The 27,851-nt window shown below is 37.5% G+C and overlaps 1 protein-coding gene across 3 annotated transcripts in view; it reads left to right on the top strand.

Moving 5' to 3' along the window:
- Positions 1-27,851, top strand: part of LOC149218459 (uncharacterized) — a 164,821-nt gene that overhangs the window by 14,705 nt on the left and 122,265 nt on the right. Inside the window, exons 1-3 of one of the 3 annotated variants that reach the window (XM_089384064.1) lie at positions 2,162-2,563; positions 3,394-3,465; positions 3,863-4,140. In XM_089384064.1, the coding sequence (XP_089240190.1) occupies positions 3,889-4,140 (252 nt within the window). In that variant the 5' untranslated portion in view covers positions 2,162-2,563; positions 3,394-3,465; positions 3,863-3,888. Of the gene's footprint in view, positions 1-2,161; positions 2,564-3,382; positions 3,466-3,862; positions 4,141-27,851 lie in introns of those variants that run through there. The other 2 variants (XM_089384065.1, XM_089384063.1) reach the window with 2 other exon arrangements.

The raw sequence follows: 27,851 nt of genomic DNA, 5'->3' as shown, positions 1-27,851 counted from the left end.
ATGTATAATATAGGCGTTGTCTAACTTATAGATGAAATAATCTGTTTTACCCAATCTGACCATAAATTTTCATGCAAGAATGTAATTTTTGTAATTTAAAATACATTTTTGAATGCATAAATCAATTTAGCACCCTTCACTTAAATTCTATAGATTAAACAATTTAAATTCAAGTTTTTAAAAATCTTTGAGAGATTTTGGTTAAAATTACTCAGAAAAAAAATATTGTGAAAAAAACCATTTCTTCCATAAGTTAGGCTAGCCTATAATATATACATAGTTGACATTCAAATATTTTGCATAATATTTGCACACTAATATATATATATATATATAGACATTTTATGAGCACACACAAAAATAATTTTTTGTTATTAATCTATTTTTAAGTATATGTCAATATTAATTCTTATTAAAATATTTTATTGATAACCCACATTGAATATTTTATTATATACAACATAAAAATACTTTATTTTAACAATTTTTTTGCTATAGATATATATAAAGTTAATATCGACATAAAATAGTTAACATAGATCTTCAAATAGTTTATTTAAATCTCGTGTTGAAATATTTTTGAAAAATATAAGGTTTAAACATTTTATTCACACATTTTTTTACTTCTAATTACTTTACATGAAATTATATTATGCGATATTTATTTTTGTTTTCTATACATTGCTTTCTATTCAGAGAATATTTTGTTTTTAATCTAAAAAGGACATGTATCAACTCCACATTGAGCACAAACAAACTTACAGATAATCATCGTACTAGATTGCAAAATGATCCTCTCCGCTCAACCACTTAGAAGAGAGAAAAAAATGGCAATTCAAGTTAGTGCTAGAATGACTATTCTTGTTTATGTGGTTGGATTTAAAAAATAAAAAAAAGTTGGAACCTCTTATTTGATGTTTTTAACAATTTAAATGGTATGCTAATTACTATATTAGATTAATTGTTAAATTTTATGTAAGTTTTAGAATTATATCATATTATGTTAAATATAGATAAAAATATTGATAAAATTTATACTATCATGAAAAACATTTTATATAAAATATTTAAATTGTTTTATTTTTCCAATCAATATTGAAATTTTAATTTTTAATAAATTCAAAGTTTTAAAATTGCTCTTTGTTTACCATTTGAATTTTATATTTATTGAAACTTTTACATTTTACTAAAACTAGTGCAACCATATAAATCGAATCACTGGTAAGTCCATAATAAGTTTCAAAACATTTATTTCATCCTATATCTCAATTGGCTAAAATTTTAAAAATCATAAAAATTAACTAAATTATAAATTTATTTAAAATAATAATAATAATAATAAGTTAAACATATACACATTTAAAAAAAACATATAACAAAATTTTTAACCATAAAGATTTACCCCATTTTATTATGGAAATTTCTTAATTTGTATATAAACTTTGTTAAACTATAAACCAATACTATGACTTATTTATACCATTTACACAAAAAAATCACAATTCATTAATTCACATAATATTTTTTAATTAATAAATTTAATAAAAATAACAGCTACTCTAAAAATAAATCTTAGTATTTGATGTGTATACACTATTAAAAATATTCATAAAAACCCAATTCCAAAATAAAAATATCTTTTCATAAAAAATTAATAAAATCTAAATTTACATTATTTAATTAGTTAATTTTTAGATAAATTGAAGCAATTACCATTTATCTCACATGGCAATTTTACATGACTGAAAATTCTGTTAGAAATTTAGTTAGATAAAGAAATACAGAAAAAAAAAAATCCACCAGGCTAAAAATAGCTTATAAGAAAAAAGGCTAAAAATAGCTTATAAGAAAAAATGGTAAGTTTGGGTTCCACAGCAGAGCAAGTCGCGCGCTGACATGGATCAAACTATTAAGCCCAAATACGGACACTCCTGGTAAACAACTAAGACCGACACGTGTGCACAAAATATGTGGCCCAACTTTCATTTGACTTTATTCTGAAAATGTGGACGCCTAGGTATCCGTTAGGGTACATCGATCAATCCGAAATAAGGACCTTGTTACTGTTCCCGGTAATTACTGAAGAGCGACACGTGTTTGCAAAATATCTGGCCCAATTTTCATTGGCTTTGTATTATGCAAATATGGACGCCCTATATCATAAGTCGGTTGGGGTTGGCTGAGAGACACAAATAATAGGCGCGCGAAGGCATTATAAGCCACTAGAACAGAATAGAAAGACAGCAGATAATTTATCAACACCAAAAGAAAAGGGAGAAGAGAGACGACTGGAGAGTTTTGTCTGTGTGAATATGAGGGAGTGGAATTTGGTTTCACCTGCAAGTCTTCATCGCGAGTTTAAGAATTAGCAGAGGGGATTCGATAGCCCTTTCTTTGCGCATGGGAACATTAGCTTTACCTGCAGGGTTCAGGTTCCATCCCACGGACGAAGAACTTATCTCCTGCTATCTCAAGGGCAAACTCAATCATGGCCTCAAAGAAGCAGAGCTCGAGGTTATTAGCGAGGTCGACCTTTACAGAAACGAGCCCTGGGATTTGCCTGGTAACTTCAATCTTATTTTCCTGATCGACAAATTTATGGGATGTCGCTAAGTAGTAGTAATCTGATTATGCTTTTGAAGTAATTTCTCTTAGGGATTAGTTCTCACGGCGGCTGTAACGAAATTTTAGACTTACATTTTGACCCATTAATTGGGGGTTAGCATGTGGTAGACTTTAAGTGGAATTGCGAGCTGACATGATGACGGCAACTGCGGTATTTTGTAAAATGATGGTCCATGGGTTGCCATTCTGGTTCCTGTTCGCAGGTCATGTTAAAGTAGATTTCTGTAATAGCCTACCTGTTAATGAATTTCACTCACTAACTTGAACCGTTGTAACTCCAGGTTTTAGGAACATAGAATGTAACTGCAGGTTATAGTAACGTAGGATATAAAGGTCGTGTGAACAGAATCGATGTTACTGAAGTACTGAAAATTTCAATTAGAGATACAACGGAAGTTTTAAAGTCAATTTTGTTAAATAGTAAATGCAAGGGCTTACAGATTCCTAGTCCTTCCAATAGTAAATTCTGGTAAATATAGACACAGTAACTTTTTGGTTATCGTAGCAACTTTTTGATTATCGTAGCTTGTGTTAACGTAATTAAATAAACTTGAACATTCCACCACAATGGCTCTTCATTTTAGTATTTACAGTTAGGCACATTAAAATAGATGTCGGTTGTATTACTCCAAAGAAATATTCGTTTAGTCCCACTGACGGTTGAAATGTTCTAGCATACAATTGAATAACTATTATTGTGACAGCTTCCTAGCTTAGAATATGTAATATCGATAATAATGACAGTGGACTGATGCAGCTTATTTTCAGTTTTTTCGGTAACAGTAGTTAACGGGATAACCTGGATTTTCTCAGTTGGGTCTGCAGAAGTGTAAAATTCTGGTAAGAAGACGTATGATGATTTACTGTTGCATAGTTTCCCAAAGATTTTAACTACACTATTTTCATGTAACTGCTATTCAGTAATTAGTAGACAAGGACTCATGATCAAAATGAACCTCGTGCAATTCTGCACGGATTATTCCTGACAAGTAAATTTTGGTGTTAAAAAATTGCCTTTGCATAGGTTGACCGTTGACACCTCTTTTCTTTGAACTAAATATACATAACGTTTCATATTTGAAATGACCTTGTGTGTTTTGCATACGAATCTTTCTTGTAAATTAAATTTGGTGTTAAGAAACATGATGTTGCACATGTTCCTGGACCTGATTATATGATAGGTAAAATTCAGCAATGAGTACAATGGTTCATGCTTGAATCTTTTGCAATTTTGCAGAGAAATCCTTCCTGCCCAGTGTTGATATGGAGTGGTATTTCTTTAGTCCTCGTGATAGGAAGTATCCGAATGGTTCACGCACTAATAGGGCTACTGAAGCTGGGTATTGGAAGGCCACAGGAAGGGATCGTAAAGTTTACTCTCGAGCAAGCACAATAGGAATAAAAAAGACTTTAGTTTTCTATAGAGGCCGGGCTCCACAAGGTGAACGAACTGATTGGGTAATGCATGAATATCGTCTTGAGGAAAATGGATGTGAGGCAGGGCCTTGTTTGCAGGTATTATTAATGAATTATTCATTCTTTCGGATGCTGTTTTTAAGTGAAATGTATTTGTTTGGATACCATCATATCGAAAACACCATCAATATTCATATGCATAGATAGAGACACGTGCACATTCATAAACTCTTTTGTTTTGAAGATATTTACTTCAAGGCTAAAATATAATGAATGAGCTAGAAAAGTCCCATTTGAGTTCCATGGAACTGGAATTAAGAAAATTAAATGGTTGAATAGTATGATATGTGTAATTGGATTGTGAGTGACAATTAAATATGGCATGCAGTTACGGAAATGCTCTTATATAGTTGCCATAAAATCTGAAATAAGTATGGGGTAAATAGGAGGTATTAGGGTTTGAAGAAATGTAAGTATGGTATATTTAATAATCTATGTTCAAAAGACTTATTCATCTAGTTGTTATATGACGTTGCATTGCATGCCATATCATTTAATAACACTCATACCCTATCTTACAACAATGCGCTAATCTATCTAAGAGGTCTTAGGAAAGAGTATTGAAATTTTGTAATTCTTATTTGCCTTTCTATCCTTTGCTAGTATGTTTCCTCCAATCATAAGACCTTGCATAACCTTAAATCCTCCCTTGTTGAATATCTTTAGGTGATCTTTATAAGGAAGCCTCCCTTGTGGGATTTAATTCACCACTAAACAACTAGAGAAAAGCTGTCGGGGTGACTGTGGTGGCCAATCTATTGTTTCCATAAGGTCTAGATTTGCAAAAGGGATTTGCAGTAGGCCTACTAGATTTTATGGTAGCAATAACCATGTAATAAATCAACTAGTTCATCATGGAAGTATCCAAAATAAATGTAACAACATAAAACAATTCATATGGATAAATATAATGTGTTGAATATATAATGAGAGATAGTTACATTAGCATTTGACATTGTGTGTGGAGTATATATTGAATGGTCACATTATTTGAATATACATGCATTTTAGACATGTGACCTTTGGTTATTTAATATTGTTTATTATTAAAGATGTATTTATGTATGCTATAGTGGCACATTGAATAGCGCTTTGGTCAACAAACTTGACATCAGACTTTCCAATCTCAAGATGGGTGATCTTGAGAGTGTTGAGGGGTATATGGAAAGCTCTAAGAAATTTAAAGTTCGCATCATTATGTCAGGAGGAAAGGTGAAATTGAATTAGAATATGTAAGTATTGTATGAATAATAATCTTTCTCTAGTGGGGAGTGGGGGGGAGGGGGAGCGCATTATTTCATCTCGGAAGAAGTATAGAAATATCCTATTCTTGGAGCCTTGGTAAGGCGTCAAACAATATGGCAGAAGGATATGCATTGATCCAAGGCTTGAGTTTAGATCTTTCTAACTACATCTGGAAATTAGTCATAGTGGGGGATTGAAAAATCATTCTTGGCCACACTATGTTGGCTCCTCCTCAAATGATTTGGCTTTGAATTCGATTCTTAAGCGAATCAAAAGACTTCTGAATTTTTTTAGGAGTGCGCTCCAAATCGTCTCTCCACATAAGAGTGAGGAAGAGTGATGGGTATGACATGAGTGAGTGAAGGAATCTCTCCTTTACCTATATATATGAGAGGTAAGGGAGACCAACAATACAATGTGGGCCAAATTCCTTTCAAGCAACGTACAATAATCACATGTATATTCACACATGTGAAGTGCTTCACTTTGAGGGTACACATGTAAAGCACCAAGGTGATATCATACACACTGAGGGCTCTGAGATGATGTAGCTACGGTGTGTCCATGCTCCTCCGACCAAAGCTCACATGAACTCCATTGCTCCTTCTATGTTGTGTACTCTTCTTGGTCCACTTCCCTTGCATAAACTTTGTTGCAACCTAGGGCATCTCAGAGGTAACTCTAAGCCTCCATATAGGAATCCAAGCTAGCTCATGCTATCTAGTGCTTGATGCCCTCTAAGATGCACAACACTCCTCCTCCTCAATAGGGCATTCTCAAAGAAACTAAACCTCCCCATGTGACCATCATAAAGGATGTCTCCCAATCTATTAAGAGAACTCCAATGCCCTAGTGCAGAATACCAAGCAAGCACCTAGCTGATGTCAAGAAACTACTAAGCTAGTTGTCTCTAATATGCAAATCCATCACGAGCCATCTCTCATTTGCCAATCCATCTTGAATCATCTGAGGGATAAACATACACCATGTACCTCAAGTCTCATGAAACACCCTCAAACATGGTGTAAACACTTTTAGAGTAACTTGAAAGCTAACAAAATGCATTATTCATACATGAAGAAGGCCTAGGGATACACCTTCGGTGGAACGACAACATCTATGGATAAAAATATCATTTTCCCTTTTTAAATGCTAAAAGGGATCAAAATTCAAATCTTGGTTTGGAAGATTCATTTTCTAGAGGCATGGTTGGAAGTGTGGGAGATCCCTTCCAACCTTAGTTGAATATATTTGGGAGGAAGAAGTTAAGGGGCATTTCAATGTGAGGTTATTCATCTTTTTTTTTATTTTTATTTTTCTTGGGTTGATTCGATTGTTGGAAATCACTAATATAAACATGTTGGTATAATCTAAAGGGTGGGTTTGTTCCAATAATTAAATGTTAGGGTTGAGGTGAAACTCTCACATTGTTTTGTTGTAATCATTGTGTTTAGTGAAGAATATTTGGTGTTGCAATTTCTTGATTAGGTCTCTCACTTTATTTTTTAGAGCTTCCCTAACTAGGGTTGAAGGTTAGGTGTGGCACAATTAGGCCACTTGATATTGTGGTGAAATCACACTTGAAGAATGATGAATCACTGGTTGTTCATTAATAAGAACATAATCCTACTTTGCCTACTTCGTTTGTGGTTTCATATGTGGCTTGCCCTCGAATTGTTCATGACTGCACACTGTTACTTAATTGATTTTGTACTTGTTGTGGGCAACATCTTTGGAAGTGACCTCCAGTGGGTCAACTACCACCCTGCAAAAACATTGTGGAATTTCTAGGCATCTTGAGGCCATCTCTCCAATCCCTCAAATAGTAAAGCAAGTTGCCACATGTCACATAGGGCTTGAAGCCCTCCTATAGGATGCACAAATCTCCACATCCCTTGCAAGGTGCGCTCTAAACGAAGTGGTTCCTCCATGAGGGCTCAATGAAGGGCGTCTAGCAAACTATAAAGAGATGTCCAATGGCCAATGGAAGAACACTAAGCTTGTAATCAACCAAGTTCATGCTCATTGAGCAAGCTGTCCCAATTTTGCATATCCATAATGGACCATCTCTTATGCTACATCCCATCTTGAACCATCCAGGGATTGAACATACACTATGTACCCGAATTCTCATGGTGTAAATACTTTCGAAGTAACTTGAAAATCTAACAAAAAGGACTCTTTCCTCCCTTTTTATGGAATAGGTGAGGGAGGTCAACAATAGTAAAGTGGACTACATCCAAAATTAACCCTAACCTATTAATCAAATTTTGAATATGACTTTTTAGACTATTGATTTTCTTGTCCTTGGGAAAATTTCTCTTGGGCTCTTGCATTCCATGTTGCGAGTTTTGCTAATTTTGTTGATATTTTTCTATTTCACATTTTACCTAGTCAACTTTTGTAGCAAGGAATCTTATTTCCCTTGTTAATTTCATCTTTTTTACATATTCTTTAATTGGCTATATTAGGAGTTTCCTTAATCCTTTGTTCATTTATACCTATTCATTTCGATATGAGTATGCCTTTTTTACATTTGATCAAATGAATCTCACTCATATTTGATAATATTCATTTGTTGGGTTAGTCAATTTTGAAATGTACCTTATCGATATTATCTCTTTCACACCTTGGTAATAACCTTATCATTATTATCTCTTTCACACCTTGGTAGTATTTTTTGGACATTGCTTTGTACCTTTTTCTTAATATAATTTTGGAGTAGAAGAAGGATACTTTTAATATATTGTTTTTAAACCATTTAGAATCAAACTATGGCTTATATACTAACTTATATATTTGACGTTATGTTATGACCCTCATGTTTTTTTAATTATCTTTTGTTTTGTTAATCAATAACCAAAATATTTTCAAAATGGTGAAACATGTCATTTGACCCTAATAATATTTTGATTTGGCATGACCCACCTTCCATGATGGCATGATGAATTCCATCTATTGCAAAAGGAGAAATGGCTAATCTCATCCTTTTGTGATTATTCCTTATGTCACTTGTTTGAAATCATTGTTTGGTGTAGGGCCTTTTGTGGTAACCTTAGGACATAGATGATTTTCAAGACCAGACAACAATTCTCATGTGAGTCACCCCTAGTTGTATTTATCACCTAATTTGCAGCCAAGTGATTGGTCATAGATGCTAATTTGGTAGCTTAGATACACTGTGATGAATTGTTAAGTGATGACGAATGTAAAAAAAAAATGATGTCTCCTCTCTTAGGTGTGCGGCTAGCCTTATCTACTTTTATTGAATTGAGACAATTAAGCTTGCTTGGTGTTTGTCTGTCTTATTTATTTTCTTTTTGATTATAATCTTTGAAAATAATTCGCAAGCTAGATCTATTTGTAGGTGATGTTTGAATTGTATTTGCAATGATTTCTAGTTTTCTCTTCAAATTCGCATCATAATTTTTTGTGATAGTGTTTTTGGAAACAATATGGCCAAGGCTTGCAATGATGCATGCAAAATGTGTTCTGGCCACATCTTTGTTCTTGCACAAGAAGATTTAACATTAAGTCAACAATTGATCCATGAATATCAACGCAAGTTGGGATATGATAACTTTTACCCACCAAAAGTGGGTAACCCAAAGGAGAAAATATTCTCCTTATTTGATAGCCAACGAACAAGCAACCTATTGCTCGGTTCAATGCTCTCACCTGTCTAGCATTCTTCTTGAAGAAAGTTGGGTCAACTATTAGTAGGTACTCTAACCATTTTAACAATCATGTGATTTCATTTAATGTTATGGGCATATTAATATGAATCATGGGGTAAACTGGATGATTTATTGCTCTTGATTATATTCTTGTTCCCACACTTCACCTGGGAGGTTAGTCCTTGACTGTAGTGCAGTGGGACCCACTCTGAGGACTTATAGTTCAGGAAGGGCACTACTGGGGAGGCATTGATTTGATAAAGCGTGTTAGGGTGATCCATAATTACCTCTTTCCATCTCTCCTGATTTATCATCTCCAATCTTTGGGTTGAGAGACATTGGTCATTGGATTGGCACCCTATATCCACATCCTTCAGTCATGACCCAAAAACTTTGCCTTGGAGGTTGATGCAGCTGAAATAATGATAAAAGCATATAGCGAAAATAGAAAGAAAATGTAAAATGGAGAAGATGGTTGTGACTTATTTAGCATGTGGGCAAAAGCCTATTATGAGCTCTACCCCACTCATTAGCCATCACTCAGTTCCTTAAGCATTTAATGCTTCATCTAAAAGAAAGGAACTCTTGAATGTACCAACTCGGATGAGTGAAAAAGTGCTATATCTTCAAGGGATATTGAAAAATCACAAAGCAAGCTTGGGCTACTAAGCTATGTGCCAAAGAAAGATAATTCATTAAAGCAAAAGGCACACTTGAGGAGTGGAAAAAGCAAGCCGAGTAAAGGGGTAAATCATGCCACCATGATTTCTCCCTCCTTACATCATTACACATAGGATGTTGGATCCCCATTAGTTGGTCTCATCGTTGTGGCATCTTCCATGAAGTCTTTCCCATTCCATGACCACCTTATCACACACACCTATGGATTGATGAGTCTACTTCGCAAATGTCACTCCCCTTGGGGGCTAGAAACGTCTAATAGGTTTTAACCTAATCATCCATAACATAAGTGAGGTAACTTGTTTACATGCCTTGAGTTAGTTAGACATTTGAAGGTCAGTTTTGCGTGAAGTATTTTTGTGTCCTTAGCATTAGATATGGTCCATTATGATGCTTTAATGGTTTTATGTCCCTAATGATGTTGATACTTGATATCACTTGATCTTGAGAGGTTTTGTTTAGATGGTATCACATGTAGGAAAGATCCCTTGAGGGATAGCTTGACTCCTTCCCAACACCTTCTAGATACTTTGCCCTGTTGTGAGACCATATATGACCTTGTGGCCCCAATGTTGCCCCCCAAAAGATGAGCGTTAGGGACTTGAACAAGTTCTACATGATTCCACACCTATTGATGTGCCTCTAGATGCTGAGATTCAGAGCTTGAAAGCTCGGGCATTGGATTATTTGATGATGTGCCCAGATGGAACGAACACACCCTTAGGTTGGCGTTGACCCTGTTTGGTGGTGATGCCTTGTTTTGAAGCCCAGATGAGGGTGGTTGTCATTGATATGACTTGGGGGGGCTAGCGCATTCTTCCTTAATGCCAACACTTACCCTAGATGGTGCCACATCACTCCTACATGCCTTGGAAGAGTAACGTAGCCCTCTTTTTGGATGATATCATGTGGAGGAGGTGCCTTTTGGAGATGCACACATGCACTTTGAGGTTTCCTTGGAGTGAGGATCATTCTTGGACCATTGCCTGACTTGGTGCATTATTGACCATTCTTATAGGATGACGTCATGGTTATCATTTTTCCCACACTTGGGGGTTATTTTTGGCATATTATTATGTTTTAGAACTATCTCAAGGTTGGCTTGTGACCTTTGACCTAATTGAATGCTCAGATTAACTTGTTTTAGGGATTTTGCTTGTAAAATTAGTGAAATGAGACTTGGTTGCCCTCATATAAATAGAGGGGGTCTCACTCACTCATTCATGATCATCATTCATCACGCTTCTCTCACTTTGCAAGTGTGCACTAGTTACTGTTGACTTTTATACTTGGTCGCAATGTAGTTTTATGGAGCGAATTGTCTTTTGGGAAGGAATTTTGCATGGGGAAACTTCTTTGGTATTGATTGAAGAGATTCTTGTGGAATATTTTAAGTTTAATGTTGACGTTCAATTTTTTCACGCTATAACATGTGAATTAGGGTTTCTATGTTTGCCATGTCAAAATTATAATTTTTTTCCTAAAATCTTGATTTTTTATGGTATGTGAAATTGTTTTCCTTGAATTGTTCAAGAGAACTTTGATATATTCATTTCTCGAACTTTGAATCTCCCATCTAAAGAAGTAGCTAGGGTTTCTAAGTAGAGATTCTTACTCTCCCACTCTCTTCGTCAAGGCTGTCTTCATGGAGTTTGCCATAAAAGACTCTATTGCTTAATTAGATCAATGCAAGTGTCTAGTAGGTGTTGATCAACCCTTCCATATTACATATTTTATCTCTCCTCTCTAATTCCTATGTTTCTAGGGTTAGTGTTTCTTCTTGAAATTGTATTTATTAGTAATTTTGTTTGATGTGTTATTGCCCCATTGATAGGGATTGCATTTAATAACTTGAGAAAGATGAAATCTAGCATTAATTGCATGGTAAAACCCTACTAGGGCTAACATCATCTCTTTTATCACTGTGTTATCCTTGTTTCAGCCATAAAAACTCACTTTCCCGCCCTATAACATTCTTACCTAATTAATCGCTGTGTTCCTCTATTGCTTTATGCTTAAAAGACTTCGTTGAGCAAGTTGTCTCAATTGTGCATATCCGTCATGGACCATCTCTTATGCTACATTTCATCTTGGACCATCTAGGGGTTGAACATACACTATGTACGCCAAATCTCATGGAGTGTCCCCAAACATGGCGTAAATACTTTCAAAGTAACTTGAAAATCTAACACAAAAGACTCTGTCCTCCCTTTTTATAAAATAGGTGAGGGAGGTCAACAATAGTAAAGTGGACTACATCCAAAAGAAACCTAACCTATTAATCAAATTTTGAGTATGACCTTTTAGATGATTGATTTTCTTGTCCTTGGGAAAATTTCTCTTGAGCTCTTGCATTCCATGTCATGAGTTTTGTTAATTTTGTTGATATTTTTCTATTTCACATTTTACGGAGTCAACTTTTGTAGCAAGTGATCTTATTTCCCCCATTAGTTTCATCTTTTCTACATATCCTTTAATTAGTTGTATTAGGAGTTTCTTTAATTTTTTGTTCATTGATACCTATTCATTTCGACATGAGTAGGCCATGATTACTTTTGATAAGATGAGTCTCACTCATATTATATTCATTTCTTGGGTTAGCCAACTTTGAAGTGTACCTTATCATTATTATCTCTTTCACACCTTTGTAGTGACCTTATCGTTATTATCTCCTTCACACACCTTGGTAGTATTTTTTCGACCTATTCATTTCAATATGAGTATGCCATGATTACTTTTGATAAGACGGGTCTCACTCATATTTGATAATATTCACTTCTTGGGTTAGGCAGTTTTGAAGTGTACCTTATAATTATTATCTCTTTCACACCTTGGTAGTAATCTTATCGTTATTATCTTTTTCACACCTTGGTAGTATTTTTGGACTTTTCTAAGTACCCTTTTCTTAATAGAATTTTGGAGTAAAGAATGGTACTTTTAATATATTGTTTTAAAACTATTTAGAATCAATATTAACTTAAGTAACCTTATAAGTTATCGTTATTTTCTCTTTCACACCTTGGTAGTATTTTTTTGACCTATTCATTTTGATATGAGTATGCTGTGATTACTTTTGATAAGACAGGTCTCACTCATATTTGATAATATTCATTTCTTGGGTTATTAAGTTTTGAAGTGTACCTTATCGTTATTATATCTTTCACACCATGGTTGTAACCTTATTGTTATTATCTTTTTCACACCTTGGTAGTATTTTTTGGACTTTTCTTAGTACCTTTTTCTTAATAGAATTTTGGAGCAAAAGAAGGGTACTTTTAATATATTGTTTTTAAACTATTTAGAATCAATATTAGCTTATATACTAACTTACATAATAGATGTTATATTATCACCTTCATGTTTTCTTAATTATCTTTTATTTTGTTAATCAACAACCAAAATATTTTCCCAATGGTGAGACACGTCGTTTGACCTTAATATTTTTTTTAATTTGGCATGACTCACCTTCCATAATGTCATGATGAATTCCATATATTGAAAAAGAGAAATGGCTAATCTCATCCTTTTGTGATTATTTTTTATATGTCACATGTGCAATAACGTTGATTGTAATTTGAGTTACTAATTTTGGATTTCAATGTTTGGTGTAGGGCCTTTCGTGGTAACCTTAGGCTAGAAAACAATTTTCATGCGAGTCACCTCTAGTTGTATTTATCATTGGATGTGTAGCTAGGTGATTGATCATAGATGTCAATTTGGTAGCTTAGACACATTGGCTTGAATTGTTAAACGATGGAAAAATGTCAACAATAATGATGTCATCTGTCTTAGGTGTGCTGCTAGTCTTATCTACTTCTATTTAATTGAGACAATTAAGCTTGCTTGGTGTCTGTATCTGTCTTATTTATTTTTCTTTTTGATTAGAACCTTTGACAAGAATTCACAAAGCTTGATCTATTTGTAGGCAATGTTTCAATTGTATTTGCAACGATTTGTAGTTTTCTCTTCAAATTTGGAGAATAATTTTCATATCTTGGTTGGATTTTTTCGACCTATTCATTTCGATATGAGTATGCCATGATTACTTTTGATAAGACAGGGCTCACTCATATTTGATAATATTAATTTCTTGGATTAGTCAGTTTTGAAGTGTACCTTATTGTTATTATCTCTTTCACACCTAGGCAGTAACCTTATCGTTATTATATTTTTCACACCTTGGTAGTATTTTTTGGACTTTTCTTAGAACTATTTTCTTAATAGATTGTGAAGCAGAAGAAGGGTACTTTTAATATATTGTTTTTAAACTATTTAGAATCAATATTAGCTTATACACTAACTTATATAATGGATGCTATATTATCACCTTCATGTTTTCTTAATTATCTTTTATTTTGTTAATCAACAACCAAATTTTTTTTGAATAGTGAGACATGTCCTTTGACCTTAATAATTTTTTAATTTGGAATGACCCACCTTCCATAATGACTTGATGAATTCCATCTATTGCAAAAAGAGGAATGGCTAATCTCATCCTTTTGTGATTATTTTTTATATGTCATGTGTGCAATATGGTTGATTGTGATTTGAATTACTAATTTTGGTGACGATCTACTGGATTTCATTGTTTGGTGTAGGGCCTTTCGTGGTAACCTTAGGACATAAATGATTTTCAAGGCTAGACAACAATTTTCATGTGAGTCACCCCTAGTTGTATTTATCACTTGATGTGTAGCTAGGTGATTGGTCATAGATGTTAATTTGGTAGCTTAGACACATTGTCTTGAATTGTTAAACGATGGAAAATGTCAACATAAATGATGTCATCTCTCTTCGGTGTGTTGTTGGTCTTATCTACTTCTATTGAATCGAGACAATTAAGCTTGGTTGGTGTCTGTGTCTATCTTATATATTTTTCTTTTTGATTAGAATCTTTGACAAGAGTTTACAAGGCTTATCTATTTGTAGGCAATGTTTCAATTGTATTTGTAAGGATTTGTAGTTTTCTCTTCAAATTTGTAGAATAATTTTTTGTGATAGTGTTTTTGATAACAAAATGGCTACATGCTTGCAATGATGAATGCAAAATGTGTTTTGGCCACAAATTTGTTCTTGCAGAAGAAGATTTGACTTTAAGTCAATAGGTGATCCCATTGAATATCAACCCAAGTTGGGATTTGATAATTGTTACCCAGCAAAAGTGGGTAGCCCATAAGATAAACTATTTCTCTTCATTTGATAGCCAGTAAACCAACAACCCTATGATGGTCTTCAGATAGGATTATGGCATAGTTATCCACCTATTGCTCCGATCAGTTCTCTCACTAATTCTATCTGCTTCCCCTTCTACATCTGATATGACCTCCGCTGATTCTCCAATTGCATCTTCCTCTTAACTGAAGTGCCTTGATACAACGTCGTCAAGGTATTCCACATCTCCTTTGCCATGTTCTTATCAACAATATGCTGTACTACATGATGCTTGACCCCATCAAGGATTATGCACTTTGCCTTGACCATTGCATCCTCATACCTTTCATTATCAGCTGGGTCGACTGGGATAGCCACGGTTCTCAAGGCGAAGCCCTTGATGCGATGTCTATCCAGAACAGACAGGATCCTGGCCTTCCAGATGACAAAGTTGGAGGCCCCGTCCAACCTGTCCTAATCCCTCAATCCGTTCATTTCCATCTCCGCTCTTCTACTGGACTCCCTCTAAGTCTCGACTTCCCTCCTGGAAGTTCTCTCCTAGACTCCCTCTGAGTCTCGATTTCCCTGCTGGAAATCTTCCTGCCAACTGTCGATCCGCTCCTCTCCAATCCTCTTTGCAACTGCAACTCGGATCTGGATTTCTTGGCTAGAAATCCCTCAAGGCAGCGACTCCCTCTACCTTGGTTCTATCCCGTTAGGTACTGTTTTGCTTCGACAACAACATCACCCCACCAGCTTCCCAATCCACAATCTGCCCACAGCGCCCTAGGCCCTAGCTGCTGAAGAAACTGAGCCTCTTAGCTTTGCGCAATCCTGGCAAGGCTGAATCGCTCCTCTAGCCAACTGCGTCAAGCCCAATGTTGCACAAAGCGGGGACGAAATGTGGACGTTTTTTGGAAGCGGGGATGCGGAAGCGTCATTTTCCACAAATCTAGGAAGCGAAGTGTCTGCTATATATATATATATATATATATATTTTTTTGCATTTATACTCAAAACCAATGTTGCACGAAGTGGGGGCGAAACGGAAGCGTTTTTTGGAAGCGGGGACGTGGAAGCGTCATTTTCCAAAAATCTAGGGAGCGAAGCGTTTGCTATATATATATATATTTTTATATTTTTTGCATTTATACTCAAAACAAACATCCCAAATAGCAAATTAATTGTAGAAGACATGAAAACATGCATATTTTTGCATAGATCAAGATAGATATAACATCCATTGTACATTAATGATTAATTATTCGAGCATCAACCATCTAGAATCTAGATTCTTCTCCTCTTGTCTAGCCTTTGCCTCTACCTCGATTGTCTAGGGATATTAGTCAACATTGCCCAATTTTGATCAAACTACCTAATTCAAGACTTAAAATATGGTAGAAAAAGCTTAACATGCTTGATCGATGATTTTGACTTGATTGAAAGGTAATTTTTCGTTAAGGGCGTGCCGCGTGACAAAGGAGTTCAACAATTAACACCACCAACACTAGGGTACATATAGGGCTTGGTGCTCTTGATTAAATGCTAATCGCATACCTTCATACTTGATATAATCTAATGTAATGCCACAATCCCATTGATCCTGAATTCCTGAAAACCGTTAAGTCTGCTGAATTTTGAATAGGATATGAAATTCTATTTTCTCCATATGGAGTCCAATGAGGCTGGAACCACTCTCAAACATCCTGAGTCATTTCATGGTAATGTTAAAAATTTGAGTAAAAGGATGAAAATGAAAAATAAAGGAGAATGTCACTTTTACTTTAAGAATTTAACATTACCATGAGGGAGCATCTGCTATATTTATATTTTTTTTTGCCTTCATTCGTCACCCTAACCTAAGGTGGACCCACCCCCAACAAGCAAACTCACCTAAAATTAAAAAAAAAAAACGATTTTCTAAACGCTTTTCCGGAAGCTTTTCCGGAAGCGTACAGAAGCGTACGGGAAGCATAAGCTTCCTCCTCCGAAGCGCCACGCTTCCGACGCCCGAAGCGCCGTACGAAGCGCGCTTCGGAAGCGGCGCTTCCGTGCCACGCTTCCAAATTTCCAGGAAGCGGCAAAAAATTCGGAAGTGCGCTTCCGGCCAAGCTTCCTAGGCGCTTCCGTACGGGACGCGCTTCGGGGCTTGGAACCGGGGGGGGGGGGCGCTTCGTGCAACATTGCTCAAAACAAACATCCCAAACACCAAATTAGTTGCAGAAGACATGAAAACATGCATATTTTTGCATAAATCAAGATAGATATAGCATCCATTGTACATTAATGATTAATTATTCAAGCATCAACCATTTAGATGCATCAAAACAAACATCCCAAATACCAAATTAGTTGTAGAAGACATGAAAACATGCATATTTTTGCATAAATCAAGATAGATATAGCATCCATTGTACATTAATGATTAATTATTCGAGCATCAACCATTTAGATGCATCAAGACAAACATCCCAAATACCACATTAGTTGTAGAAGACATGAAAACATGCATATTTTTGCATAAATCAGGATAGATATAGCATCTATTGTACATTAATGATTAATTATTCGAGCATCAACCATTTAGATGCATCAACCATCTAGAATCTAGATTCTTCTCCTCTTGTCTACCCTTTGCCTCTACCTCGATTGTCTAGGGATATTAGTCAACATTGCCCAATTTTGATCAAACTACCTAATCCAAGACTTCAAATATGGTAGAAAAAGCTTAACATGCTTGATCGATGATTTTGACTTGATTGAAAGGTATTTTTTTTCTAAGGGCGTGACAAAGGAGTTCAACAATTAACACCACCAACACTAGGGTACATATAGGGCTTGGTGCTCTTGATTAAATGCTAATCGCATACCTTCATACTTGATATAATCTAATGAAATGCCACAATCCCATTGATCCTGGATTCTTGAAAACTGTTAAGTCTGCTGAATTTTGAATAGGATATGAAATTCTATTTTCTCCATATGAAGTCCAATGAGGCTGGAACCAGTCTCAAACATCCTGAGTCATTTCATGTTAATGTTAAAAATTTAAGTAAAAGGATGAAAATGAAAAATAAAGGAGAATGTCACTTTTACCTTAAGAATTTAACATTAGCACGAGGGATGAATGGGGGCTTTATTCCCTTCATTCCTCAACCCTAACCCAAGGTGGATCCACCCCAACAAGCAAACTCACCAAAAAATAAAAAAAAAAACTGATTTTTTTAGGCCGCGCGATGCACTTTTTCGAAGCGCGTACGGAATCGTACGATTCGACCTCCAAAGCGCCGCGCTTCGTATGGCCGAAGCGTCGTACGAAACGCGCTTCGGAGATTCCGAAATGCGTTTCAGAAGGACGCTTCCAGAATTTCCAGGAAGCGTCATTATCAGTCCGAAATGCGTTTCGGAATTTCGGAATCGCGTTTCAGGAGGTGCTTCCTGGACGCATCTGTACGGACCGCGTTTCGGGGATTAGATCCGGGGGGGACGTTTCCTGCAACATTGGTCAAGCTTACCTCACTGAGTAGGATGACGTGGCTCTTTGTGAGCCTCTCCTGTTTCTCTCTGCCTCTGCGCTGGCCCTCTCTTTGGCTCGAAATGATGACGCATGCCCTCCGCGTCACTCCGTCTCTCCTGCCTTCTGCTTAGGAACAACTCTGTTTCTCGGGATAGCTGTTTCTGCTGCAAATTTTCTGATTTAGCTTGGTGCGTTCAATTCTCCTATGATCTGCAACGCTCTGATACCATGTTGAAATTTCTAAGTTTAACATGTCAAAATTCTTCTTGCATTATCTGGTGTATTTCACCTACTTGTTTATTTGTTAATAAGTTATTTAACCATAGAAATACTGAAAATAAACACAAATTCTATCTCAACTTATCTACAGATCATCAATTGAAATAACAGACAAACACACAAGGGACATCGTTATTTTTGGACAATCGTCCCCGGAAAAACCCAACTTGGGAAAACCGGTGCAGCAGTTCTGAGGGTTTTATTATTAAGCATCTTTCTTGAGTACAACTAGGGTGCCAGAATGGCTTACCAAACAGAGATTTCTCTCTGGCAGTGATACCTCTCTTCGGAAGCAGATATTCAGCAAGTCTGCTCCACGAAAATCCTTCCAATGCTTATTTACGGCTCTGTGTTAGCCCTACTGGCCTTTGCGTAGCTCTACTGCTCTGCGTCAGCTCTCTGCTGCTCTGTGTCAGCGCCCTGGTCTTATGTGTCACCCTCACAGGCCCTGCTAGCTCTGCGTAGCCTCTTCAATCACTGCGCTGGCCCTCCGACACTATCTCTGCCTCTCTGCTATGCACTCACTGCGCCTCGCTGCAACTTAGATCACTTGATCAAATTTTCTCAGCAAGCCCAGCTCCAAAAAATCGAACTGATTGGTTAGTCTTGGTCTATCTCCAACTGACCCTCAAGCTCCTCTTATACTTTTCCTGTTGAGTCTTCAACGACTGAGGTTAAATCTCTAATCAACGGATAAGATTAGATTTGGCTTGATCCATGTCTTTTAGAACATTCTCACCCAGTTTTATATTAATACCAATTAATATTTTAATTTTCCTAAGTTTAGACTTAGGAACTCCATTAAAAATATTAATTATTTTAATATCTCTTTATCCAGGTGGAATTTACCCAAACCATTTCTGGGTCTTGGAGATCTCATGTGCTTTAGCCTCTCCACCAATTTTTCATGGCTAGAGCACATCCGATGCTACCCCAAGTCAACAGACCTAACCAGCTTATAGATCTCCTTGCAAAATGAAGTTATTTTACCAAATTTGATTATAGAATGAAAGATGCTTACTTGACAAGTGAAGATGAAATCTTCAACTTGATTTCTTTGATAGTGGTTGAAGAAGATGTATTTCCCCTTTTGGATGATCTTCTTCCAACTGAAAAGCCTTTCTTCAATAAGGAGATTGCTTCTTTTATGATGTCAACACCTTTAGATCCAACTTCCTTTGTTAATGGTGAGTGATGCTTCTTCGGATGATCTTCTTCAAGGATATGGAGGGGATCATTGCTGCAATGATAGGGAGCTTGCCTTGTAGCTTTTTAAGATGATGATAATGCCTTCTTGCCTTCAAGATACTTCGATTTCTTTGGAAGTGGATGAGTGCAGATCTGAAATGCTTCTAGGGTTTTGACTTTCTCCAAGATGACGTGATCTTTGTCTTTAAAGTACTTCGAGCTACCTTGCTTTTGATGAGGGTCTTTGTGGTCTTTTGATGATGACTATAGGATCCAACACTTTTGCTGGTGTAGACTTCTAGCTGCTTTGATGTGTAGATCTATTTACCTTCAGTGGCAATAAGTCTTTGGCCTTGATTGATAATATCCCTAGACTTCTTCTGAAGTAGACCTTCTTCTTTGATCTAGGGTTTGATTCTTCAATGTAGATCTTTGAACTTTCGCTTTGATATTCTTTGACTTGCTTTGATGCCATTCTTGAGATTCGATTCTTGAGTGTCCCTTGATGAGATGCCCTTCCTTGACTTTGACACCTTAGCTCTGATACCATGTTTAGAAATCTAGGGCATTAGCATTAGGTGATTTCTTTTCTATTAGTGACTGCTTGTGAATGCTTTTTACTTGTTTAGAGGATCTTCTTCACGTTAGATTATCAGTGTTCTTCTTCATCAAACAGTGACTAATGCATGAACATAAATACACAAGAGACACAGCGTGTAGGCTATGAGCCAGGGCCAAAACCTCTCACCCTTTGAGAGGAAAACCCGCACAAATTCTTCTTATAGAGATTCCAATTGACGAAGACGAAGACGAAGACCCTTGACCTAGTAGCCTCTCCAAGACAAGGACACAAGTCCTCTTCCAACTTCTCGTTCACCCTTTCTTGGTTCCTTCTACTTTCATCATATGAGATGACTGTTGTCATGTAGTTATATCAAACTGAGTTCACTGTAATACTCCTCTTCCTCTAGCAGTAGAACCGAATCCTTATGTCTGAGATAGTACCGAGAACTTCTTCAACACAATATTACTAAGGGCTAGTCACATAGTAGTGATCCTCTTCCTGAATGCTTCTTCGCTGTGAGATATACCGAATCACTGTGGCATATTACTGAACTGTAGGTTCTTCATGATCTTCATGATATGGAACTGTGACTCCTTCCAAGACACCGAACTGTGGTCTTATAAAAAGACCAATCTCTTTCTCGCTATCACTGTGATCTCTACCCAAGAGTGATCTGATTCCCTTCATCACAGAATTGTAGCCTTCAAACTGTTGCCTTCAGCCTGTTGCCTTCACTGAGTAGGATATCCGAAACAGGTGATTTGAATTCCTTTGCTGCCATTGTTCACCGAAATCTCAAGGATATATGTCAGAACTTGACTCTGCTGCTACCCATCCGAAAACCACAGAGATATATGAGGTCCTGTCCATAGATCTCCTTGCTGTCCTTAATTATCCGAATTCTGCACTGTGATTAGACATTCAAATTCTTCACTGTAACTGCCCATCGAAACTACAGAAGAATCCGAACTTCTGAACTGTGATTTATGCGAAGTGTCTTCACCCTATATATATTGGTTAGTCTTCATAAATAAGCCGACATGAGCCATGTGAACCGATGTGTCTCTTAAATAGGTAAGCCGACTTGATCTTCACTTTGTTTGGAGGCCGACTTCAAGAGAGACTTGTGCTTGTTGTTGGAGGGCTTTATAGACATATATGTATTTGACATATTCTCAAGAAGAGTTCTTCATACATGACACGGACTCTTTGACTCTAATGACAAATCCTAAGGCTCTCAATGGGAGCCACCAAGAAATAAAATCTTTTTACTCATGAAACCCATGAAGCAAGGCTTACAATAATAATTTTATTTTCTTCTTTACATCATTTACAAAAGTCACAATTATATGTCATTATGAAAATCGAACCTAGTTACACTTTTCGACACCTTGTACACTTAAGTGAAGAATGGGGGTGTTGGTATTTGTTGCCACACAAACTAGCAGGCTTTCCAAGGTCCATGCAAGCTACTAAGATGGCACATATAGGGCAAGTGTCCATCGTCACCTCGACACAGGGGACTCATTAAACCCAACTCCCTACTTGAATGGTTCTGGGTGGATTCACTGTAATAGGTGCTTCACCCAACGATCAGTAGACTAGTGCATTAAATGGGGTGTAGGGTGAAGATAAGGGTTAATTCTTTCTAATTATGCTGATCTAGAAATGATATCTACGTAGAAAAATAGTGCATACCAACAATATAACTTACCAAATATAAAAGTTATCCCTGAAGTGTACGTTTGGTAAGGGGTTGTCTTGTGCTATTCTGCCTTGCTGTCTTATGACTGCAGATCTGAAAAAAACACAATATATACAAAGAAAATCCGTTTTCAAGGCCACCCAAAAGTGTATATAGACTTTATAATCTAGATTGATAATTAGGGGTGGAGGAAGTTAGGAAAACTTCAGATCTACAACAATTCTATGTTTCAACCAAGCTGGGAACTTGTTGCAGAGGTCTGGCGGTTAAATCCCCACTGGTGAAAACCAATAAAATTATTGCAACAATTGATTTCTTGTGGCTGGAATTTATTTCAGTGATTGATTTTAGTTTCAAGTGGTTGGAATAAGCTCTAAATGTTCCCAGAATAATGATGAAACCTGGAAAAACAAGTATGGAAATTTTGACAAGGGTGTGGATAGTTAATATTTACTTGGAAAAGCCCTTGTGACTTGAATTCAACAAAATTTGAAGAATGTATGACCGTAAATAACACAGATTTGTAAAAATAACTGAAAATACCTTGTGAAATGCACATGTTTAAAAGCCCAAAATGAGGTATATTTTTGCCTTGGATAAAATCTAATTTTCTGGCTTAAAACTCCAAGGGTTGAATAATTGAATAGCTAATTTTAAGATGAAAATCTGAAATTGCAAGCTACTAAATATTTTTCTATTTTGTTTAATAAATAGAAAATTAAAAGATTTGGGTTTTCTTGAAGAAAGATGGTTGTTGAGATATGCTTACCTTGGCTACAATTTCGCCTCTCAAGTTTTGGGTTGTTAATTACATTAACTTTGAAGTGAATCTTGCAATTTGGATATAGTAGATGGGTTTAGATTCGGAAGATTGTGTAGCCCCCACTTTTTTCTAAGATACTTCACAAGCTTTTAGATCCAATTAGGAGCAACTTCTAGCAAAGTGTCTCCAATTTTCGGGTCAATTGTGGGGTAGAAGAGATCTTCAACCTCCAACAAGAGAAATAACAAAGACTAGTGCCTTGGTTATTCCCTCTGTGTGTGTAATGTCCCTTCCTAAATTATTTTCGAACATAATTAATTTCTACATTTTGGGGCCAATTTTGGAGGGAATGGAGCCCATTCAATTTTTAATAGAAGACTTAGGAGTTAGAAGTATGTTATTTTGGGTTTTTGTTAGTAGCATGTGGGGGAAACCCACACAAGGAAATACACACTCCCTAAGCCTATGGTTCGAAATGCATGAGAGGGAAAATTGTAGGCTTGGTGAGAGACCCACGAATGAGGGAAAAAGGAAGGAAAAGGCTCCACAGAATCTATAAAAGGGGGGCAACACTCTTCATTTGGAAATCTTTGGCATATCAAATTTCTTCTTAGTTGCTTGAGCTGCTTAGCCAAGTCACTTGTTGTTTAGCACAAGTTTTTCAAGCGGAGAACTCACCCTTTCTTTGGGCGACTTCGAGTGCTACCCTAGAGAGGTTCATTCACAATCTTTCGGAGGTGATTTGCTGTGTGATTTCTAGCAGTTGTATTCAGATTCTCTAGGTGGTGCGTATTTCTGGAGGACGCAGTGGGGGAAGCCGAGTTGAGATATTTTGCACTCTTCCAAGGAGCTATTGTCGGGAGAAATTCTCGGAGAGAAGCTTTGGTGATTCGCTGCCATTTGGGTGAGTTTTTGGGTTGGAGGAGAAAACCTTCTTCAGTGGGGATTTCACAGTTCTTGGGGCCAGTGCAAAAGGGAGAGATTGGGCACACGTTGGTAGTGGAGACTCAGCCATTGAGCTATTCTTTGCCGAGAGAAATAAAGGAAGTGTTGGTGGAGGTGCTTGCTACATTTCCAGAGTGTTTGAGGAGGATTCTGCTGGTGTATTTACAGTCAATGTGCCTCAGCAGTTTTGGAGGGCGTAGGGCCTTTTGGGGGTCGATTTTGGAAGGTCAAAATCAGGCCAAACCATTTCTGGGTTTTTGTGGGTTTTGCCTGAGGAGCCTAGAAATAATTTTACAGAATTTTTTGAGCACCAGAGGTGGGTTTTCAGCCATATCTTTGCATCAGACAATGCATAATTGCTGGGGACTATGTAGTATAGTAGTTGGACAGCTGATTGTAGCTCCGGATTGTCATTGCTTCACCTGGGCTTTGCTCCGCTTGCCTTTGAGGCAAGCCTAGGTGCATTCCTTCCATATTTTGTACTCTTGCACCAGTTTATAATAAAATGGCTCAACTGCTTCCATATTTTTGATTGTTATGGATGTGTTCTAATTGTTTTGAAATTTTTGTGGTGAAAAATTGTTATTTGTTGGCATATCACTATTTTTCCTATTTTGGAACATTACAGTGGTATCAGAGCTTAGATCTTGGCTCAGTCGTGGGGAATTTTCCTATGAGTGAGGAGGACAGACAAAATATTACCTACAGGAGGCAAAGGTACTGGAGCAGGGAGAGGGAGCTAGAGATCACTCCAGACACTGAGGATTGTGGGAAGGCATTGATAGTAGAAGACATGGGGGAGCCGAAGAGAAGAGCGGAGGTGGCCTTTGACAGTCTCTTGAAGGCCCTGAGTGATTTGGTAAAGGGGCAAAAGGAGATGTTATGAGATCAAAACATAGAATCGAGAACGAAGCACTCACTGAGATTTTCTATTTGGAGAAACTTCAGGAGCTTCCCAATAGTCTAATCACCCTCCACCTACTGCACGACCACCATCCTCTAGTGGGCCAACTAAAGCCATGTTACCTTCTTTCCTACCTTTGGCACCAGGTGAACATGGAGGAATTGATGATTAATCGCCTATGGGGGAGCATTTCAGGGAGTGGCAGTCTGGGTGATGGACGAGGTTATATATTACAAGGGGCGCATATTTTTGGTTCCGTGGTCACAATTGAGAGAGCGTATCCTTTGTGCAGCTCATGATTCCCCTTTGTCTAGGCACCAGGGATTCAAGAAGACCTACATGGCAGTGAGAGAGTGCTTAACTTGGAAGGGCCTCAAGGCAGATGTATTGACATATGGGCATGAGTGTGAGGTTTGTTAGAGGATCAAGGGGGAGTTGACCCACCCAATAGGATTGTTGTAGCCTCTCCCCATTCTTGAGGGGAAATGGGAGAGTATCTCTATGGATTTCATCACGGGGCTTCCCTCGGTGCAGGGAAAGGATTGCATTTATGTGGTGGTCAATCGACTGACCAAGTACGCACATTTCTTTGCCATTTTGACATGGTATTCAACTTCTTAGGTAGCATAGCTATTCTTTAGGGAGGTCTTCCGCTTGCACGAACTCCCTAAGACTATAGTCAGTGATCGAGACAACCGATTTATGGGGGGATTATGGAAGGAGCTTTTCAGGTTAGTGGGCACAAATCTCACCCCGAGCACCAGCTACCATCCACAGACCGACGACTAGACATAGAGGGTAAACAAATGGCTAGAGGGTTATCTTAGGAACTATGTGACAAGGTAGCAAAGGGCATGTATTCGATGGTTGCACTTGGGAGAGCACTGCTACAACACCACACATCACATACCCATTGGTATGACTCCTTTCTGTGCTCTATATGGTTATGATGCTTTATCTTTTGCTAATGTCGTTTTTGGAGACAGTTGGGCCCCAAAGGCCAAAGATTAGATCCTAGAGAGCCAAGACATCCTCAAGGATCTTAAGGATAATTTGCAGACAACTTAGAATGAACAAAAGATATATGCTGATAGACACAGTGTTGAGAGGCATTTTGAGGAGGGGGACTTGGTGTACCTTCGATTGCAGCCGTACCTGTTGATTTCTGTAGCATCGGATGTGCTCTAGCCTTGAAATTTTACAAAGAGGTTAAGACATGCATTCTCCAAGAACCATAAATTGTTTGGGAAAATTCCACCTAGAGATGGTTTAATTAAAATAATTAATCATTTTTAATGTATTCCTAAGTCTAAACTTGGGAAATGTGATTAATTAAAGGGCATTAGTTAAATCTGGTGTGAATCTTCTAGATAAAGACGAGGATCAACTCCCAGTTAATCTTAGCCCTTGATTATGTTTTAATCTTGGTCGTTGGTGCTCCAACCAGAGATTACAAGGAGGAGCTTGATGGGCACTTGGAGAACACACCGAGATAGTGAGATGTAGAGATCGAATTTCTCAAGAGTAGTAGCGCTGAGTTGCTGAAGAGAGATCGAGTGATCTTCTTGCAGTGAGGGGCAGGGATAGTAGATTGGAGGGGATTTTTCCAGTTCTGGAGAGTGCAAGGCACAAAAGGCAACGAGAGGTTTAGAGAGGCAGCGCAGTGCTTCAGAGGGAGTTCGTAATTTTGCTGGGAGTAGTTAAGATCTAGTGCCAGAAGCCAGGTTGTGAGACCGGAAGGCTAGAGAGTCTAGTTCCAGTCAGCAAATCGATCAGCTGGGAGGATGACACAACTCCTAAAAGCTGTGACAGCATGAACCCACGCAGAGACTGCGTGGAGGCAGTGTGGGGCTAGCCATCCAAAGCTTGGATCAGATTCAGATCGCTAGTGACAGTGTGAGAATATTTCTCACTGCCCCTTTGCCAATTTATTCTTTGTATTAGATTGCTAGTTTGGGCATCTAGAGATTTGTACTCAGAAACTACTGCATAATAATTAAAATCCTCAGCTGTTGCACCAATTTTCCCACATTGGGTTTTTTCGGAGACGTTTGTCCAAAAACAATGGTGTATTTGTGTGTTGTGTTTATTTCTCTCTTGTGCAGTGTTTTGTTTCTGCAGTATTTTATGTTGTGAAGTCTGTAGTAGATTTTATTTCAATGTTTACTGTGTAACACTGTAAATAACTTGATTAAAAAATTTAATCAGTTGCTGCAGTAGGGAATCGGGTCACCGATTTTTCATATGGTATCAGAGCATAGATCGTAAGCCAGAGAGCTCGGTAGCAGAAGAGGAGGAGGAGGTTCAAATTTCTGCATAGGCAACAATTCGTAACCCTAGAGGTAGCGCAGTCCTTGGGCCAGGAGGGTCGAGTTTTTGAGGAAAGATCTATTTCTCTGAGAGAGTCGACAAAAAAATTAGATTTACCAGATCAGAGGAAGAGGGAGACGCTGTATTTTTCCTTGCAGAGCAGATCTTCAACTGGGACGCAGATTTTGCAGCAGTTTGCTAGTGCAGAATAGCGGCAGGAGGAAGAGAGAGCATACACTGAGGGAATTCTTACCTTAGGGGACTTCTAGCCTAGAAGTTTGGATTTTCCTAGCAGAGCAACAATAGTTGTGTGCATATATTCTCACTCTAGATGGGGGTGCAAATAGATGGGCAAGAGCTGCGCAGGGGAGAAGAGGAGGAATTCGACTCTTTGCTAAGATGGCCACAAATGGGCAGGATCCATGGAAGAGCAACAAATTAGATCCAATCGCTGCAGATTTCTTACATGGATCAGTGTCCTTGCTACGAGAGCCCAACAAAATCAATAGCAGGAGGATCACAGTGTCAACAGACCCAATTAGTCATTCAAATGACAGTTGCATAGCTAGTTGCAGTCAGTTTTTGGAAGATGGTTGCAGAACTAGTTGCAGTGACACAGAGAGTGTGAATTGTCCAGTTGCAGTATGCAGGTGCAGTTCCAACCAGGAGATTCCCAGCGTAGAGCTTTGTAGTCTAGTTTCCAGTGCAGGAATATTGTGTGAGTTGCCAGGAGGGAGTAGAGATATTTCCCATAGGGAGATCGAGACTCAGAGGGAGTCTAGTTTCAAAGGGAGCAATCCTATGGAAGCTAGTACTTCTG

This window comes from Pinus tabuliformis, chromosome Q, assembly GCF_031772625.1.
Source record: "Pinus tabuliformis cultivar Carrire ecotype Pingquan chromosome Q, CPIR1, whole genome shotgun sequence".
In the NCBI taxonomy this organism is placed as follows: Eukaryota; Viridiplantae; Streptophyta; class Pinopsida; order Pinales; family Pinaceae; genus Pinus; species Pinus tabuliformis.
Note: the sequence above shows the minus strand (reverse complement) of the source record. Positions and strands in the feature narration are given on the sequence as shown.